The sequence below is a fragment of the Colias croceus genome, chromosome 12 (assembly GCF_905220415.1).
Source record: "Colias croceus chromosome 12, ilColCroc2.1".
Classification (NCBI taxonomy): Eukaryota; Metazoa; Arthropoda; class Insecta; order Lepidoptera; family Pieridae; genus Colias; species Colias croceus.
Window position 1 is genome coordinate 5,623,898 of NC_059548.1, and position 19,025 is coordinate 5,642,922.

At 34.1% G+C, this 19,025-nt stretch overlaps 1 protein-coding gene across 2 annotated transcripts in view; it reads right to left on the reverse strand.

Moving 5' to 3' along the window:
- Nucleotides 1-621: 621 nt before the first annotated feature.
- The window catches only part of LOC123696479, a 49,881-nt gene continuing 31,477 nt past the window's right edge, over nucleotides 622-19,025 (reverse strand). The window contains exons 3-8 of one of the 2 annotated variants that reach the window (XM_045642658.1): nucleotides 8,354-8,425; nucleotides 5,753-5,866; nucleotides 3,369-3,477; nucleotides 2,943-3,042; nucleotides 2,341-2,439; nucleotides 622-1,031 (exon numbers count right to left, since the gene is read on the reverse strand). In XM_045642658.1, coding sequence (XP_045498614.1) covers nucleotides 720-1,031; nucleotides 2,341-2,439; nucleotides 2,943-3,042; nucleotides 3,369-3,477; nucleotides 5,753-5,866; nucleotides 8,354-8,425 — 806 coding nt within the window. In that variant the 3' untranslated portion in view covers nucleotides 622-719. Of the gene's footprint in view, nucleotides 1,032-2,340; nucleotides 2,440-2,942; nucleotides 3,043-3,353; nucleotides 3,478-5,752; nucleotides 5,867-8,353; nucleotides 8,426-19,025 lie in introns of both variants that reach the window. The other variant, XM_045642657.1, reaches the window with a different exon arrangement.

Sequence of the window (19,025 nt, forward strand, 5' to 3'; positions counted from 1 at the left end):
ATGTAAATGCACCGTTAGAAAGTATTGGACCGAAACCACAGATAATGTAATACTATACTAGTACCGAAACTACAGTTTAAAATTTTAAACATAATTCTATTGGTACAGAACCAATTGAATACGTTAGTGGTTTAAATTTAATGGAATTTAGGCAGCGATTTTTCGAATAGGGATTAAACTTTAGAAATACCGATTGTACAATATCTGTTAAATTATTTCGTTACTATTTTTCAATATAAATTTGCATAATAATAAAAATGTAATAAGAGCACATTCACGACAAAAATATTACATTATTAATTATTATATATAAATATAACTCTATACATTTAAAGGACAAGGACATAGTATAGAATATGTGAAGATAAAGACTTTAGGACGAAGACATCTACAAGAAAATTGAAGGAGTAGCTTAAGGACTAAACTTATATATTACACATTATATAATAATTAAATCTATATATCTATATATAGCCACAGTCACATTCCTACATATATAAAAATAAAGCTTCAAAATATTCACAGTAGTTTTACATTTGAGTAAACAGAACGTTATACAATAACCTCCTAAAGCTATAATAAGAAATCACTGTTCTGTCACTTTCTTAAATACATAGAATAGTTAAAGTGTGAAAGAGACAAAACAGCGACGCGTTAAATTCAAGATAGACACATAAAGGAAAAACAAAGCATTGGTCCATCACGATAAACACTTATCCTTACACGTTAGTAATAGTCAACCGTCTCGGACTTCTAGGCCTATTTATATTAGTTCCTGAACCCCTAACATGTACTTGTATGGAGGGAACATCGACAGCGGAATGTAGACTTGCAGCTCTAGACGCGCGTGGTGAAGGCGCACATACTCTAAGGTCTACAGTGTGGAGACTGGCAGCTCTAGAGGACCTAGAGGTGGTGGGGACGTGGTCGGAGGGAGTGAGCGCGGGGAGGTCGGCGGCGGAGCGCGAGCGCCGCGGGGGACTCTCCGGTATTAAGGCCATACCACCCATACTACCTACGAATACTGAGTTCTGGAAAGAGGTTATAAAAAAGTAAAAAATAGATGAAGATGGTTGCAGATTCCACCTATTATTAAAATTTATTGTTGATAATGGTTAGGGTGTTGAGTTCTGAAAAGAGGTTATAAAACGAAAAAAGATAAATATTTCGTGACAATTTTCACACGATCTGATCCCATACTAAGCTTTCGCTTGTGTTATGGAAACCAGATGGCTGATAAACATACATATATAATTTTAAATAAGTACCTATATAGATAATTAACACCCGAAGAGCACGCAGCAGCATGTTTATCACACAAATATTTGCCCCGGATGGGAATCGAACCCACGACCTCTGGCTTGGAAGGCAGGGCCACTACCAACTAAGCCAACCGGTCAGTCAAGATGAAGATGGTTGCAGATTCCTCTATTAATAAAATACATATATGGTTGATAATAATATTATGGTCAGGGTGCTTTTCCACCAATAATGTGCGATCATGTATAGCGAGGAATATGTTTGTAAATAACCAATCATATCGCTCATTTAGTTTGAAGTTTGAACCGTTTAGCGTTTGAAGCGATACTATTGATTATTTACAAACACATTCCTCGCACATTATTGGTGGAAAAGCACTCTTATTCCTTACAATTTAGAAATTAAAGATTTTAAACGTGATTTATTCTGATATTTCGAACACTATAGAAAGGTCGCCTTTAAAATTAGTTAAAATCTTTAATTTCTACATGTAATATAATACTCGCGTAAAATCTAACACAATCAAATTCTAGGAATAACCATATGAAGACAACTATACCTACCACAGTAGAGGTTCCATAAAATTATAAATTGAAACTGTAATTGATTCTACTCCTCTTAAAAATATTCCTAAAATCGATATGGGTATTAACAATATAAATATCACAGCTTAACATTCATTTTCATTATATTCAGAACGTGTATCTTTTGTGAAGATAATGTTCGAATTGGAATTGTAAGTCGAGACATAATTAAAGCTATCTAACATAATGATAAGAGTCAAATATACGTACACGAATCTTCACTCAGCACAAATACTAAGCCCTTTCTTTGAATACAATGGACATCACGTGATTCCACGATATCACATTTTTAAGAGAGCTTTCATTGATCGTGCTTTATTCGTAGTTATGTCAGTTATTTCGTCAAAAAATATGTGACTAGACTTTAGCCTCATTTATACTGAAGGTTTTATTTTCAGGTTCTATCTTTACACCTTACCTTTATTTAATTCAATTGAATATTACCTTCACAACACTATGATATACATAATTCACAACTTTATAAAATTATACTTACTTGTCGTGGTCTATGAGAAAGGTATCCACACGGTTGGTACGCAGAGAATGTGCCCCCACAGTCATATGACACGCACCCCCTTGAGAGTGACGCTCGATGCTATAAAATACACATTATATTATTTACTACCTGTGCTCCGCGGTTTTACCCGCAGTGCTCCGCTCCTGTTAGTCGGTCTTCCTTGATAAATGGGCCATATAACCCCGAAAGAATTTTTCAAATCGGACCAGTAGTTCCCGAGATTAGCGCGTTCAAACAAACAAACTCTTCAGCTTTATAATATTAGTATAGATGCACACGGAAGTAAAACAGAATAATATAAACATTCATATTTTTAGTATCTATTTTACACATAAAAATTTATTCTTTCTTTCTTTCTATTGCTCTTGAATTTGCATGTTTAGTCAAATTCATTTTCAGGGTATGAATTTACAAATTTTCACTTAAGTAGTGCTTGAAGCTCAAAGGCAACCACATTGAATAATTCATTATGCGGTTTATTCAACGATCGACCACTCGAGATTATCGACCAAAAGGTAATTTCAAATTCCATATAGAAAAAATGATAAAATAATGTTCATAGGGAAAATAAATAAAAATACTCTGATTTTTCTTACAAGGGGTGGCACGGAGACTGTCTCAGCGAGCACGCAACTCTGACGATGCTGTTGTTGGAATTTTGGTTGATATGGTTCTAACATTCTGCAAAGAGAGTTATTTATGTAATAAAATTGAAAACGGGAATATTTGCTAGCATTTCTAAAACACAACCGCAAGTTTTATTATCTGAAATGCGCTGTAAAGAAACTAATATTATGTAATTGAAGCAGCTATTATTTATTATGTAAATTTACTAATGTTGGTACACTTATCATTTTTTTAAACATGTATTTATTACAATTCTTCAAACATTAAAAAGCACCTTTTATTTATCATGCTAGTAAAAAGAATATCAAGTAATCAAAAGCTTAAATAAAGATAAAAAGCATAAATAAGGCACAAAATCTACGTACAGCTTATAGACGCACCTGATCTTGCCCCAGCGGTTGAAAAATAGAGCGATTGCCGCTACCCACAGGAGTAGCACGAATGCTACTATCAATGCTTCTTCTGCTCGTACTACTATTGCACTTCCATCTGTAGAAATTGAGATAATATTCTATATAATAATTAGCGTAGTAGTCCATTTTTTAGGTAGTTCTGTACATGATTTAAAAAGCATCATCGATTGAGCTCAACGTCTGAACTATAAGTAAATCGTCATCAAAGTTTGTTTATTTTTCATTTGTTAAATATTCTATATAAAAATGTTCTGAACTGAAAAATGTAGATGTAAGTCAATGAGAAAATGAGAAATTGGTTTATAAAAATTCGGCAAAAATTGTATCCAATGTTGAAAGAAATATGTTGAAAATAACTATTGGCAAATTCATTTTTAATGATACATGTAAAGATTGTATTTTGAAAAGAGATGTTCGGCTCGTTATTTTCGGTAGCAGCTTCTTTTCAGGCTATTGATAAAGGAAATTTATGTGGCATTTCCAAGCACTCCTAAAATAAATGCGAGATTATAGTAATGCTCGTATTTAGTCTTATTTCAATTATGTAAGAATTACTGTAAGTAATGTTCATTTTTATAGGTATTACTTTTTTATACATAAAGGAAGTAAAATGTTTCAATTATAATAGATCAAAAAGCTCTTACAATCCATCAAATAATTCGAAAAAACGTAATTGGATATTTTCAGAACGGCCTCCAAGATATAATCCATTAATTTAAGATAATTTGCAGTAGGAATCTAAACTGAATCATCGGATTTGAGAGCTATATCAGCAATTTCTCTCAAGTGTTCTGTAATGCGGATTTGCTTGCTGATGAAGATATCTTGGAATTAATGTTGACTTCTGTTCTGTGTCTATTTGGTTATTTCGACTGTGTAATGTATTATATTATAGTTTTATGTTATATCTTCAAAAAGATATTTGAAATTTGATCTTATATTATGTAACTATATAGATTATGCATTTTGGAAAACAAAAATCAAATGACTCAGTCTCAAATTTAAAAAGTTGATTGAAAACATCGCTCGAAAATATGCACATGGCAGGTTCACTTTCTACGCTTCGGAGTAATTTCTGACAATAGAAAAAGTGTACCAAACAACTTTTATCACTAAAAATTCTAATAAATTACATTAAAAATAATACACAACTCATAGAAATAAACAAAAATAATAAAAGCGATGTACCCTGACAAGGCCTTGGCTTAGCATAATGTCATGATTCTGAGACCATGACGCTGATATTCTGCCAAGCCCTATTCGAGGCACTTTAACGAACCAAGCACTAAACGACAATTTAGGGAGTCAAATAAATATAATAATAGAAGTTACAAAAATATAAAGGTGATATGAATGAATAAATAATAATTTATGAAATCCTTTAAATAAATATAAGGCTTTCGTAGCGTATTTACGTAGCGGTTTAAATCGATACCGACAGGCACGTGTGGAACGAATAATAATTATAAAACCGTTTACATTATTTAATGAAATACCTGATAAAAAATAAGCTCTATAGGTTTTCGAAAGGAGAATGGCGAAACTGGGCCTAACTATTACAGAAATCATAATAATCGAAAATATTATTTTAAGAAATCGAAAATTTTTCAACGACGATTATCTTTCTATATTGTTAAAAACTATTACAAAAAATTCTCAGTTACCTATGTAAAATATAATACAGTACTTTAGTTTTTAGTTTAGTAAATTTAAGTCACCAAAATGAATATGCTAATTATGATTTTATAATTACGTGTCCCAAATCCTGTCACAAACAGGACTGCTAAACAAGTCCTAACATAAAGATAATAATATAATTAGAACCTTATATAATTAGAACCTTCCGCCCGCGACTCCGTCCGCGCGGATGTCGGTCTTCGCGTGGATGGTTTATTTCTCCATTTTGAGTAACTCTGACAATGACATCTTATAAATATCTATTGGACCCAAATACGGCTAGGCCTATAAATATATAATAGGCATACGCAACGTGTGTTCGCGGTTCTACAGAACAACGTCTATGGATAAAACTGAAAAATTAAGATTAATTTTTTTTCTTCGTATTTTTCCAGGATAAAAAGTATCCTATTTTACGCCCAGGATAGTAAGGTATAATTATACCAAGTTTCATCGAAATCGAACCGTTAGTTTTCACGTGATGTCTTCACATACAGACAGACAGACAGACAGACAGACAAAAAATTTTTTAATCACATATTTGGGTTTGGTATCGATCCAGTAACACCCCCTGCTATTTATTTTTTCAATATTTTCAATGTACAGAATTGACCCTTCTACAGATTTATTATATGTATAGATTATTTATTCTGTGGTAGTACTCAAGTGCTCACCTATTTCAGTAATTGACATGTTCCCACGGCTCTGCACTGGGTACGGAGTGACGGGAGTTGGATGGAGACGGAGGATCACCTCCGCTGGGGGACCGCCGGTCGCACCACTCCATTCTGTGGAGTTCAGTGGGCAATTAGCTAAAGGGTTAGGAAAATCTAGTCTGATAAGTGTGTTGAAATTATAATGAATTTTAAAGTTGTAATTTGGATATACACATAAAATATAATATGTTAGGTACTCAATTTTATGTACATTTCGTAGATAGTTAGGCATAAATTAAAATCTTGCTCAACATTTAAAGGTTTTTGTTGAAATTAAATACAGTATGTAGCTCAATATTTTAAACAATTTGTAGAAGTAGTAAGGTTAAGCTTTGATTAAACACAGAATAGAAAATATTATAACTCCGTTCCTGTTCTTCCGTAAGACATGTCTTTAAAAAACATAAAATAATTAATTAATTTACTTTTTGAATTCCTGAAATCTGTTAATTGGATTATCAAGATTGTCCTTGAAGGTAATAATGAATTGACGTCTATAAACCCTTTTAATAAGGTTGACATTTAAATTCATAAGACTAATTTGTACAATTGGTAATCCATTGATACAAATAGAAATTCGAACCATTATTAAAATGGCCTTGCCCTTTGTCTGGTTCAATGCAGAGTAATTTGTCATCGTATTGTAGATAAGTTAATTCGATTATTAAATAGCGTTTATGGTTTTTAGTAGCCGAATAGTGGTTTCACCGAATAACCGAATACCGAATACTATTCGGTTAGAACCTTACCGAACCGAATATTCGGCCGAATTATTCGGTTCAATGTTTTGACGTGTTTTGATGCGTAAACCGGTTCTAACGGGTCGCAAGTAGCTGCCGGCTCGGTGGCGAGCGAGCCTTACCTCACCGCCCGCCAACCGCGTATATCGCCCGCGCACTCCGTGCCGTCTCAGTTCTGTTGAAACTTCGCACAAAATATTAAAATTTTTTAATTGTTTAAAAATTTTATATTTTTACTTTAAGTTAGTGTTTGCAATATGAGCGGACGTAATGTCATTTTCTATTGGGACTAAAAGCATTGTCTTCAGACTTCAGGATTTAAAGTATTATAAATATTAAATACTGACTAAGTTCTAATAATAAACATGATTAAATTATGTTGATGTAAATTTACAAAATAAACGTTGGTTTGAAATGTAATGATCGTTTTATTTTATACAGGGTGTAATCGTTAAGTGTGGCGATTATTCCACAGGCGATTATTCCATAACTATTACAGATATCAAAAAACTTTTAACTCATATTGAAAGTACTATACCTAATGAGTAAAATGACAATAATAACTTTTTAAAAATAAAACGAGAAATATCCAAAAATGTTACATGAAACGCTCACGTTTTATTTTTAAAAAATTATTATTGTCATTTTACTCATTAGGTATAGTACCTACTTTCAATATCAGTTTAAGGTTTTTTGATATCTGTTATAGTTACGGTTAATAATCGCCTGTGCACACTTAACGATTACACCCTGTATACCTTAGGTTCAAACATTCTTCATAGGATTTCTTTGACTTGTGTATAGTATGACATAAATCATTCATAATATGAAGTTATTTATTTAGTTCTATAGCCAAGAAAGTAGAAATACTCATACCGAATATATTCGGCACCTAAACCGAATAATTCGGCCGAATACGAATAGTGAAAAAGATGCCGAATATGCCGAATACCGAATATGTATTCGGTATTCGGCGCATCCCTAGTTTTTAGGGTATAAAAATTAGTACCAAGTCAAAATAATATATGAAGTAGATTTTTTATTACTTCTACACATTACCAATATGTATAACCTACCCTTACCCTTTAACTTTATGTATATTATCAACAGCTTTTCGCCCGCAGCTTCGCCCGCGTATTCAAAGCAAAATCTGCATAGTTCCTATTTGTAGGATTTTCGGGATAAAAACTGGGAAAATCTTATGTTGTGTTAATCCAAGTTACCCTCTAAGTGTGTGTGTTTATAAAAATCGGTTCAGTAGTTTTTGCTCGAAGCAGTTACAATAAAACAAACAAACATACAAACTTTCGCATTTAGAATATTAGTAGGATTTGTCGGTAGGTTATAGGGGTTTTTACTGCTACGAAGATCATTATTTTTATGAAAACTTTGCTAGCGATAACGTTAAGACTTCAGAACAGCAATCGCTTTCAGCTTCCGCTATTAACTAGACTGTCAGATTGCTTTTAAATATTCTGCTATGAATCATGATTATCAAAGCAAGTTGATATACATATTTACATAATTATATTATGAAGTGAGTGCTTAGATTCTGTTCAGTTTCGATTATAAAAACGGATTTTATAATATATTTGTAAACATTATCTTTATGCATATTAGTCCTCTTTGAATGAATGTTTGTTACTGAACCCCTTAAAAACGGCTGGATCGATTTTAATGGTTTTTTTTTTGTCTTCAGGAAAAAATTCTAGATCGATTTTTTAATTCAATCGTAAGCCAATTCCCAGGCAAAAGCTTGTTTAAATAAACTTGATTAGCTATTATAAAAGAGTAAAAAAGAAAAAGAATGAAAACTTACCAGCAGATATTCTCGATGGTGAAGGTGTTTGACGAGTTATTGCTTCTGTGGATTTCGCATCAGTAGATGTATCTAGAAAATAAATTAGCCATATTTGAAAATAGTAACTAAATAAAAACCCATTAACAATTTGAATAAATATTGCTAATGATATTTTTTTTCTATTTTTTATGGAAAATGGATATGTATTTAATAGTTTAAAGCGTGAATATTGTATAACATGCTAGACACAGAATTTGGACTTCTTTGTTTTTTTTTTTTCGGCAATATTCAAGTATACAACGTTCAAAAACGACATAGGTAAGTTTTATATGTTTTAAAAAGTATAGTTTCAACTTCAATATACTTAATTAAGACATAAATTGAATACATGTCATCTAGTTGATATTTATTAATGCTGTTATCTTCTTATGCTGCAATACCTTAATATAATGTTCAAACAAACACTTCCACTATACGTATATATATACTTATATGATATTATTGAATTAGGTAACGTTATTAGTTGGTTCCCTACATAATTGTATACCGGTCCCTTGGTAAATGTTACGTGTTCATAATATCAAATAGTGATGAGAAATTAACTTCGTAAAAGTGTTTCGTTTCAATTCAATTCAATGAAGATTTTTATAAACTAGCTCTACATTTTATTTAGGTTGCCCTCTTGTTGTCACGTTTTAGTTACATTTGGTGTTTGAAGAAGAAGTCAGGAGGAATAAATTGAACATTCCATAAACAATATTTGAACATTCCACCTATAATATCGTGTCAAAACTCAATTGATGAACAATTTTTTGATATTTTAAACATACATGAAGCAACTTAACACTTTTCTATACATTTATCGATATAATAAAATAAAATAATATATTATATTATACTCAGTTATCTTCAGTCTTTATCATCAATAATAAGAAGATTAAGAAGAATAATAAGATTATGGAGATTTTCTGCAAGTAGGTACCATCTTTCATTCCACACGAACGTCTTTTAAACATCTTTCAGAATTATCTTTAATGTGTCGAGACCAAAAAGAGGGATAAAGTCAAAAGTAAATAAATTGTCCCTGAAAATTTTTTAAAGTACGAATGAGATATTTTATTATTCAATTGAATTTTTCTTACATTTATAGGTAAGTAATTGAATTTGAAACTTAAATGAATTCATTCAACCTTTCGATATAGTCCGATAAGTAAATCGAAAGCTTTATGGGATCAGCTCCTTTTTTGTTTCAAAATTTAAAATATTTTTACATTACAGTCATGATAATAGCAAAAGTTATATTAAAAAAAGAATGAAAACCAGAAAGCTTTATCTATAAGGTACTAGCGGTCCGCCCCGGCTTCGCCCGTGGTACATGTTTACGTTTTCTCTACATAAGATCCATCCTTGTACTTCAAGAAATATAATAAAAAAAGAATTATCGAAATTGGTTCAGCCGTTCTCGAGTTATGCGCTTACCAACACATTTTGCGATTCATTTTTATATATAAGACTAGCGGTCCGCCCCGGCTTCGCCCGTGGTACATATTTACGTTTTCTCTACATAAGAACCATCCTCATACTTCAAGGAATATTATAAAAATAGAATTAACGAAATCGGTTCAGCCGTTCTCAAGTTATGCGCTTACCTACACATTTTGTGATTCATTTTTATATATAAGACTAGCGGTCCGCCCCGGCTTCACCCGTGGTACATATTTACGTTTTCTTTACATAAGAACCATCCCCGTACTTCAAGAAATATAATAAAAAAAGAATTATCGAAATCGGTTCAGCCGTTCTCGAGTTATGCGCTTACCAACACATTTTGCGATTCATTTTTATATATAAGAAGACTAGCGGTCCGCCCCGGCTTCGCCCGTGGTACATATTTACGTTTTCTCTACATAAGAACCATCCTCATACTTCAAGGAATATTATAAAAAAAGAATTAACGAAATCGGTTCAGCCGTTCTCAAGTTATGCGCTTACCAACACATTTTGGTATTCATTTTTATATTATAGAAGATATATATGTAGATTAAATGACTTCAAAAACAACAAATACTTTTTATATTACTTTATCTCCAAAAGAAAATATGTACAAATAAAAGTAGTAATCCTACTTTTTAAGATGAAAGACGAAACTTTCACTCCATTATAAGTTCAGAAGTTTAATGCGTAGAAAGTAAAGCTTTGTGTAAAGTTTTTCAGTGGCTCGAATTACACCACAAAAGCTGTTCTTTAACATTAAATAAATATTTAATTGTTCATAATATTCGCTCTACTAAATATTACGGTTAGTATGAAATATCGTAAAAATACACTAGCTCTACTTTTTATTTAGGTTGCTATGTTCTTTGTTATGTACATTACGGTATATGAAGAAGAAGTCAGGTCATTTTTAAACCTTAGTGTTAACTATGGAAAATGCAGTATTATCAGTATTCCAACCCTCTGAAGAATATGAAGGATATAAGTTACAGGAACGAATTTTATGTGCGTCACGATGGATAGGTTTAGTACTGGGGAAAATGTCTTCTGCGTTTAATATGAATTTTGTATCACATTAAAGCCACTACATATATATGTTAGAGCGTGGTTGTATTACGTAATTAAATACTGATATAATATTTCTTAGACATCTTTACTCAACCAAAGTCAAGACAAGAATGACTTGCAACTGCAGACGACCGTTATTTATAGTACGATCAAAACAACTATTCGAGTGGTGTGACAGTGTGAGTCAGCGCAGGTGTTATTTGTGTTGTTTTGATCGTTATTTTGAATACGACATGAAATATTATTACTCGATAATTAAATGACTGTTAATACTTTTATCCAATTGGTTATTGTTAAAATAATTAATGAAGTTAATCAATTGATTTACTTTTAAAATATAATTTTATCTTTAAATTTAACGCGCTAACACGGCCATTCTGAAAGAAGCTCGTGCTCTGAGCGTTAATTCAAAACTCAAAATATCAATGATATAATTCACACTTGTTGGAATGATAATATAGTTCGCGCTGGTGACATTCAGACTTGTTTTAAGTATTCAAATTATTTGTTTCTTTGTCCAGTTGTCAGACAAGTGACAATCAGGTTATTATTATTTCCCGCCCGGTTGTAACAACCCGTGCAGACAAATGGCATTCGATTGTATTATTATCTGCCCAGTTGTAAGACTAAGTCACAGAAGACCCGTACAGACAAGTGGCATTCGATTGTATTATTATCTGCCCAGTTGTAAGACTAAGTCACAGAAGACCCGTACAGACAAGTGGCATTCGATTGTATTATTATCTGCCCAGTTGTCAGACTAAGTCCCAGAAGACCCGTACAGACAAGTGGCATTCGACTGTATTATTATCTGCCCAGTTGTCAGACTAAGTCACAGAAGACCCGTACAGACAAGTGGCATTCGATTTGTATTATTATCTGCCCAGTTGTCAGACTAAGTCACAGAAGACCCGTACAGACAAGTGGCAGTCGATTATCATAATTAGATTCCATTACCGCTAACACGGTCATCTAAATTTGGCTTTGGTACTATTCTTACACGTACATAGGACACAATAGCAGTCTAGCAATTGCTTTTACTTTTCGCTTCATAGCAATCATTATCTTGTATTTTTGTGATTTGATGATATTTGTACATAGGATTCGATAGCTTATCGAGTTCTGCCAGCTGCGAACAGCGGCTTTATCTCATCTGGTTGTATCTCATATCTCAAGTGATAACCATAAGTCCTGGAACTTAATTAAAAGTTAAAACACAAGTTATAACGTCCTCGTACGTTCATTTGAAATGAGTACGGTAATTTATCTCGTGGTTTCAATACAATGTATTAACACAAAATTAACCGCTCGGCCAAACTGACCTTATAGAACACCAGTCACATCCACATGATGAACTCAAACTCAAAAATTGATTTATTCAACTGGATTTCGCTTAGAAGCGCTTTTCAATTGTCAAAATACAGAAAAATAATAATTTACCAACACAATAGCTTACACTGGGCGCCATCGAAGACACCACATTGGATTCAAATTCCCTGGGATCAAAAACTTATTATTTGCGACATAAGCACGTCGTTCGCTTACCACAATTAAAGGCTCAAATATCCTGGACAACCGCCCGAATTGCACATCACATTAATATTGATGAACTACATTACCGTTACAATATTCCACACCACAAAAATTTACTTCACACAACGCACAAGAAAACACACTTTGTGCGAGTTCCTTCATTCTTGTTTACTTGAAGTCAAATTCAATTCAATTATTTCGAAGCTTAAGATTTTTCGAAGGTTGAAGTTCACAGTCGTATACTATCATGATGGTGACAGTGACAGTTGCACACTGTCACGTAGTATGATAGAAGAATTTGTGCCAGCCTGCCAGGATTCCGAGTAAGGGCTGGTTCATCTTCTACTTCTGATGTTAGAGCGTGGTTGTATTACGTAATTAAATACTGATATAATATTTCTTAGACATCTTTACTCGACCAAAGTCAAGACAAGAATGACTTGCAACTGCAGACGACCGTTATTTATAGTACGATCAAAACAACTATTCGAGTGGTGTGACAGTGTGAGTCAGCGCAGGTGTTATTTGTGTTGTTTTGATCGTTATTTTGAATACGACATGAAATATTATTACTCGATAATTAAATGACTGTTAATACTTTTATCCAATTGGTTATTGTTAAAATAATTAATGAAGTTAATCAATTGATTTACTTTTAAAATATAATTTTATCTTTAAATTTAACGCGCTAACATATATGTATAACCTAAGAAGCTCGAGACAGCGAATATTGAATATATTTATATTATCTATATCATATTACTTTCCTGAGGTTAGTGGGTTCGATTCCCTGCACCCGGGGTAAATATTTGTGTGATGAATGTTTGCTGTGTGTCTGGGTGTTATGTATATAAGTATTTATTTAAAATTATATATGTAATATGTATGTTTATAAGCCATCTGGTTTCCATAACACAAGCGAAAGCTTAGTATGGGATCAGATCGTGCCGTGTCTGAAATATTTATTATTTATTTATTTTTAAGCTATTGCATAGTATCTATCGCGGGTCTTGAGCGCGGGGACCGAATCGAGAAATTCCGTAACGAAAAAACCTCACGCTCACCACTCCGACGGACACGGAGGTGTGGTTTGAAGGCATGCTATGCAATAGCTTTACCGCGGCAGTCCCCGAGTGCCACACGTCTTTTTTATTTTTATTTATTGTAGGGACACACATGTACAATTCGCTGATCGAGCTTTTTGTATATGTGTGCGTCCACATTGTTTCCCCGACGCTTTTTAGATTTATTAGAATTTAAAGTCAGTAGTGCATAACGGCTAGCATAAATAACACTTATATATTGTGAAGAGCAATAAATTCATTGAAGGAAAGGCTTTATTATTTGGGGCAACCTACGGGGGCAAAGGCACTACTCAACATTGGTGACCCCCGACAAAGAACAACAAGAAATTATAACAATAAAATTATTTTGAAGACAATATATTGGAAGAATTTAAATTTTAACATGGCGATGCCTACATCTAACCGTTTCGGCAACCTTTCGGCGGAATTGGCGAAAATCAACGAGCGTCTTTCAAACATCGAGCGCTCACGATCACGAGCGGTACACCGGCGACCCAGAACACCGTCACGCAATTTTCGAGAGTCTTCAAGGTCATCTTCGAAGCGACGTCGTCCCGGCGCACCTGACTTGTTGTGCAGCTACCACTTCAGGTTCCGGCAGCGCGCTCACAAGTGCATCCCACCGTGTGCCTGGAAGAGAAGCCCCAGCCCCAGCGCAGCAGCCGCCCAGCCGGAAAACTAGCGAGGCAGGTGCAGACTACGGCGGAGGTCTGTACCATCACGCCGTGCAGCCGTCTCATGGTAACAGATTTAAATACTAACTTAAAATTTTTAGTAGATACCGGTGCCAATGTATCCGTTTTACCCGTACCTAGAAATCCATTTAAATATAATAAATTATGTCGATCCGATCTTAAGTTATACGCTGCTAACGGTACAGAAATTGCAACTTATGGCGTTAAATCTATTGTTTTAAATCTTAATTTAAGAAGACCGTACCGTTGGGATTTTATTTTAGCAGATGTCAAACAGCCAATATTGGGAGCTGATTTTTTAACACATCATAAATTATTAGTTGATTTGTATCGAAAAAAGTTAATAGATCAAGTTACCGATTTACATGTATTAGCCTCCTTAGTTTCGTGTACGCAACAATCGCTAAATTCTGTGTGCAAAGGTCACCCGTATTACGATTTACTAAGTATGTTTCCTGACATTATTAAGCCGATGTCGTTTAAAGAAACTACATCGCATAACGTTTTGCATTATATAGAGACGAGCGGCCCACCTATTCATGCTCGAGCTAGACCGTTGCCCCCGGATAGATACAAAAAGGTGAAGGAAGAGTTCAGGGTTATGCAAGAATTAGGTATCTGTAGGCCTTCTAAAAGTGCTTGGGCTAGCCCGCTTCATGTTGTAGTTAAAAAGAATGGCGAGTTAAGGCCGTGCGGAGACTATCGACAGCTCAACGCAATTACAAAACCCGACAGATATCCAGTTCCGCGATTACACGACTTTACTTTTATATTGGCTAATAAAAAAATATATTCAAAAGTAGACATAAATAGAGGCTATCACTGCATAAAAGTTGCCCCATGCGATATAGAAAAAACTGCTATTATTACCCCTTTTGGACTTTTTGAATTTCCCCGTATGAGTTTTGGCCTAAGGAACGCCGCACAAACGTTTCAACGTTTTATGAACAATACCGTTTTACAAGGTCTCGATTTTTTATTTTGTTACTTAGATGACGTCATAATTGCCAGCGAAAATGAGACTTTACATCAAGAACATTTGAAGTTAGTATTCGAACGTTTCAATACATACGGCATATCTATAAACTTAAGCAAGTGTAGCTTCGGACAGTCGCGTATAGAATTCTTAGGTCACGAAGTAAGTGTAGATGGAATTAAACCACTCAAAGACAAGGTCGAGGCCATAGTTAATTTTCCTAAACCCGTTACAGTATCGGATTTAAGACGATTTTTAGGAATGATCAATTTTTATAGACCACATTTACCTCATTTAGCGTCACATCAATGCGAACTCAATAAATATTTAGTAAATTCTAAGAAAAATGATAAATCGAAAATTATTTGGAACAATGTTAGTGATAATGCTTTTGTGCAATGTAAGATAGGACTACAAAATGCCGTCACATTGTCACATCCCCTTTTAGATGTTCCCTTAGCCTTGATGACCGACGCTTCCAATACCTGTATGGGTGCGGTATTGCAACAGCGAGTAAAAGGTAAGTGGATACCCCTAGGATATTTTTCCAAAAAATTTTCGCCTACCGAGCAAAAGTATTCTACTTATGATAGGGAATTACTAGCGATTTTTCAAGCTATAAAATATTTTAGGAAATTGTTTGAAGGCCGTCCTTTAACAATATATACAGATCATAAACCATTATGTCATGCATTTTCTAAAATAGGTAATGACAGTAAAGAAACGCCTAGAAGGACGCGACAATTACTTTTTATAAGTGAATTTACGGTCGACATACAGCATATTAGCGGAAAAGATAATATTGTAGCCGATACTTTATCGCGCGTAGAAACAATTGTTTGCCCGACTGTACTCGACTTCAACGAACTTGCTGACTCGCAAGCGAAAGACGAGTACTTGATTAATATGACACGTAGTGGGCATAGCGATAATAATGTAAAATTTAAGAAAATGTATTTACCGACTTGTAAAAAAGGAGTATATTGCGAAGTTTCAAATAATATTATTAGACCTTATTTAACAGAATATTTTAGAAAAATTGCTTTCGATAGTGTTCACAATCTAAGTCATCCCGGTATACGTACGACTCGGAAGATGGTCACTAAACAATTTTTTTGGCCTAGTATGAATAAAGATATAGGGAAATGGACCAAAGCGTGTGTAGCATGTCAAAGGTCGAAGATTTCGCGTCACGTTGTTTCGGATATAGGAAAGTTCCCGGAAGTTTCGCGATTCGAGCATATCCATGTGGATTTAGTTGGTCCATTGCCGACATCTCCACAGGGATTTAGATATTTATTAACAATTATAGATAGATGTACGCGTTGGCCTGAAGCATTTCCCGTTAAAGAAATTACTGCAGACGTCGTTGCTAAGCATATTTATGAAGGATGGATAGTTAGGTATGGTTGTCCCATCCGTATTACTAGCGATCAAGGACGTCAGTTTGAGTCGAATCTATTTTTAAAGTTAATGTCATTTTTGGGTATTCATAAAATTCGTACTACACCTTACCACCCACAAAGTAATGGCGCGGTGGAAAGGTGGCATAGATCGTTGAAGGCAGCCCTTATGGCGAGACTGCTTAGTAGTAAAAAAACGTGGTTAGACGAATTACCCACTGTTATGTTAGGGTTGAGAGCAGCAATACGAACTGATAGTAATGTTAGTGCCGCAGAATTGGCTTTCGGTAAAACTTTACGTTTGCCTGGCGAGTTCTACGATAGTTCTACAAATGACTGTGATGTAAACGATCCTTATAGTTTGGTAGAGAAAATCCGTGAAACTATATCTCAGTATCGTCCGACGAGAGATAAGACGAACGCAAAGAAAATATTCGTTTATTCCGATTTGCAAAGTTGTAGTCACGTTTTTGTTAGAGATGACGCAGTGCACAGGTCTCTAAAACCGCCTTATGATGGTCCTTATCAAGTGTTAGAACGTAGTTCTAAAGTTTTTAAAATACAATTTCCGGATAGAGTCGCACGCGTTTCCATTGACAGGTTAAAGCCAGCCTTTATATTAAAAGATGATGTTACAGTTGAGAACAATATTGTTCCACATAATACATCTTTATCGAAGTCGGTTAAGCATGCGCCACCCATAAGCGTAACTAGGAGCGGTCGCGTAATCCGACGACCCGTGCGATTTGCGATATAGTACTTTCACACAGTATTTAGCTATTGTCTTTAATTCGAAGTATTATCTGTATTGTATGTAATTCAATTTATTATACTTGTGTGTTATATACATTTTTGTTAGAATGTAAGTTTATATTAGTTTACATGTAATATTGCGTCTTATACAAATTTTTATATTAATTGTTCACTATACAACGTTTTGAAATATGTAATTTTATTTGTTTTTACCGTTTCATATTATTGTTTAATCATTTCATTTTATGTTTTACATAAATATGATTAACATTATATTGTGCATATTTTACATTTTTGTGTAACTATTGCGAAAGAATAAAGTAATACGATAGTTTTGTTTTTACGCATTGAAGATGCTTATTTAGTATTTCCTGTTTTTGTAATAATTAGTACCTATTTACTTAGTAAGTTATATCGGATTACATAGGTAATAATATGGTCACTCATTTAGCATTTTATTTAACTTCATTTGTACAGTATTCAATCACATTCATTTATTAATCGGCTCGCAGTGGGGACAGTTCAATCTTATCAATTAGTTCATATACCTTTTTTTGTACCAATATGGGTAACTACGCAACAAAAGAGAAAACGGGAGGAGTTGCAAACGTGCAAATAGACTCCAGGAGTATAGACGATCACGTCAACACCATGGTCATAGTAATGATCATATTGGCTGTGATCGTTACGGTCATAGTTCTATTGGGCCTGCGTGGTTTTTGCCATCGCCGGATCAGGAGTTGGCTACGCCGCGAGGTGGATAAGGCCAACCAAGGACGAGCGTCCGCGACGCTGGGGCAAGCGACCCAGCCTGCGCCGCCCACTGCGGGATACGCGTAAAATAAATAATAATATCGTAACGTAGTTGTAACATAAAGATAAATTCGTGTAGTGAAGTGTAATCCGATCAATTTTAATTAGGCTAAGCCGTTTAGATGTAAGATCTTATTTTTATTGTTGTGACATTATGAAATATTACGAATTAATATGTATTCAGTATTGCATTGTTATCTCATTTGTATTTTACGGCAATTTCTGTGTTTGTCTTTGTATTTTTTGGAGTGTATGTAGTTTTTTTTTGAAAAAGGGGGGGAATAATGTAGGGACACACATGTACAATTCGCTGATCGAGCTTTTTGTATATGTGTGCGTCCACATTGTTTCCCCGACGCTTTTTAGATTTATTAGAATTTAAAGTCAGTAGTGCATAACGGCTAGCATAAATAACACTTATATATTGTGAAGAGCAATAAATTCATTGAAGGAAAGGCTTTATTATTTGGGGCAACCTACGGGGGCAAAGGCACTACTCAACATTTATTTTATCTTCTATTTCTATATTATGGCATCAATGCCTCTTATTGTCCGTAGGAAGCTGCTGAGTGCTGATAAAGTTCCACCCTTATAAGGCAACATTTAACTGAAGCCAACTAAAACTTAGCTCTTAACTCCTTTGTTAAGTTCTGTGAGCGGTATTAGGGCAATTTATCGATTTTATCTCTTGTGGTAGCTTTACTGAGCCGATGGGTCAAGGTTTCTTCCATATATACTGTTACATTCGTAGGTAATAACTGAAAGATTCACAAACGCTGATAGCGCCTATGAAATTTAGATTTAATCGCGCATAATTGGATTTTCGTGTCTCACAAGAAGATATAACGTCCGAAGCAGAATTATTAGTGC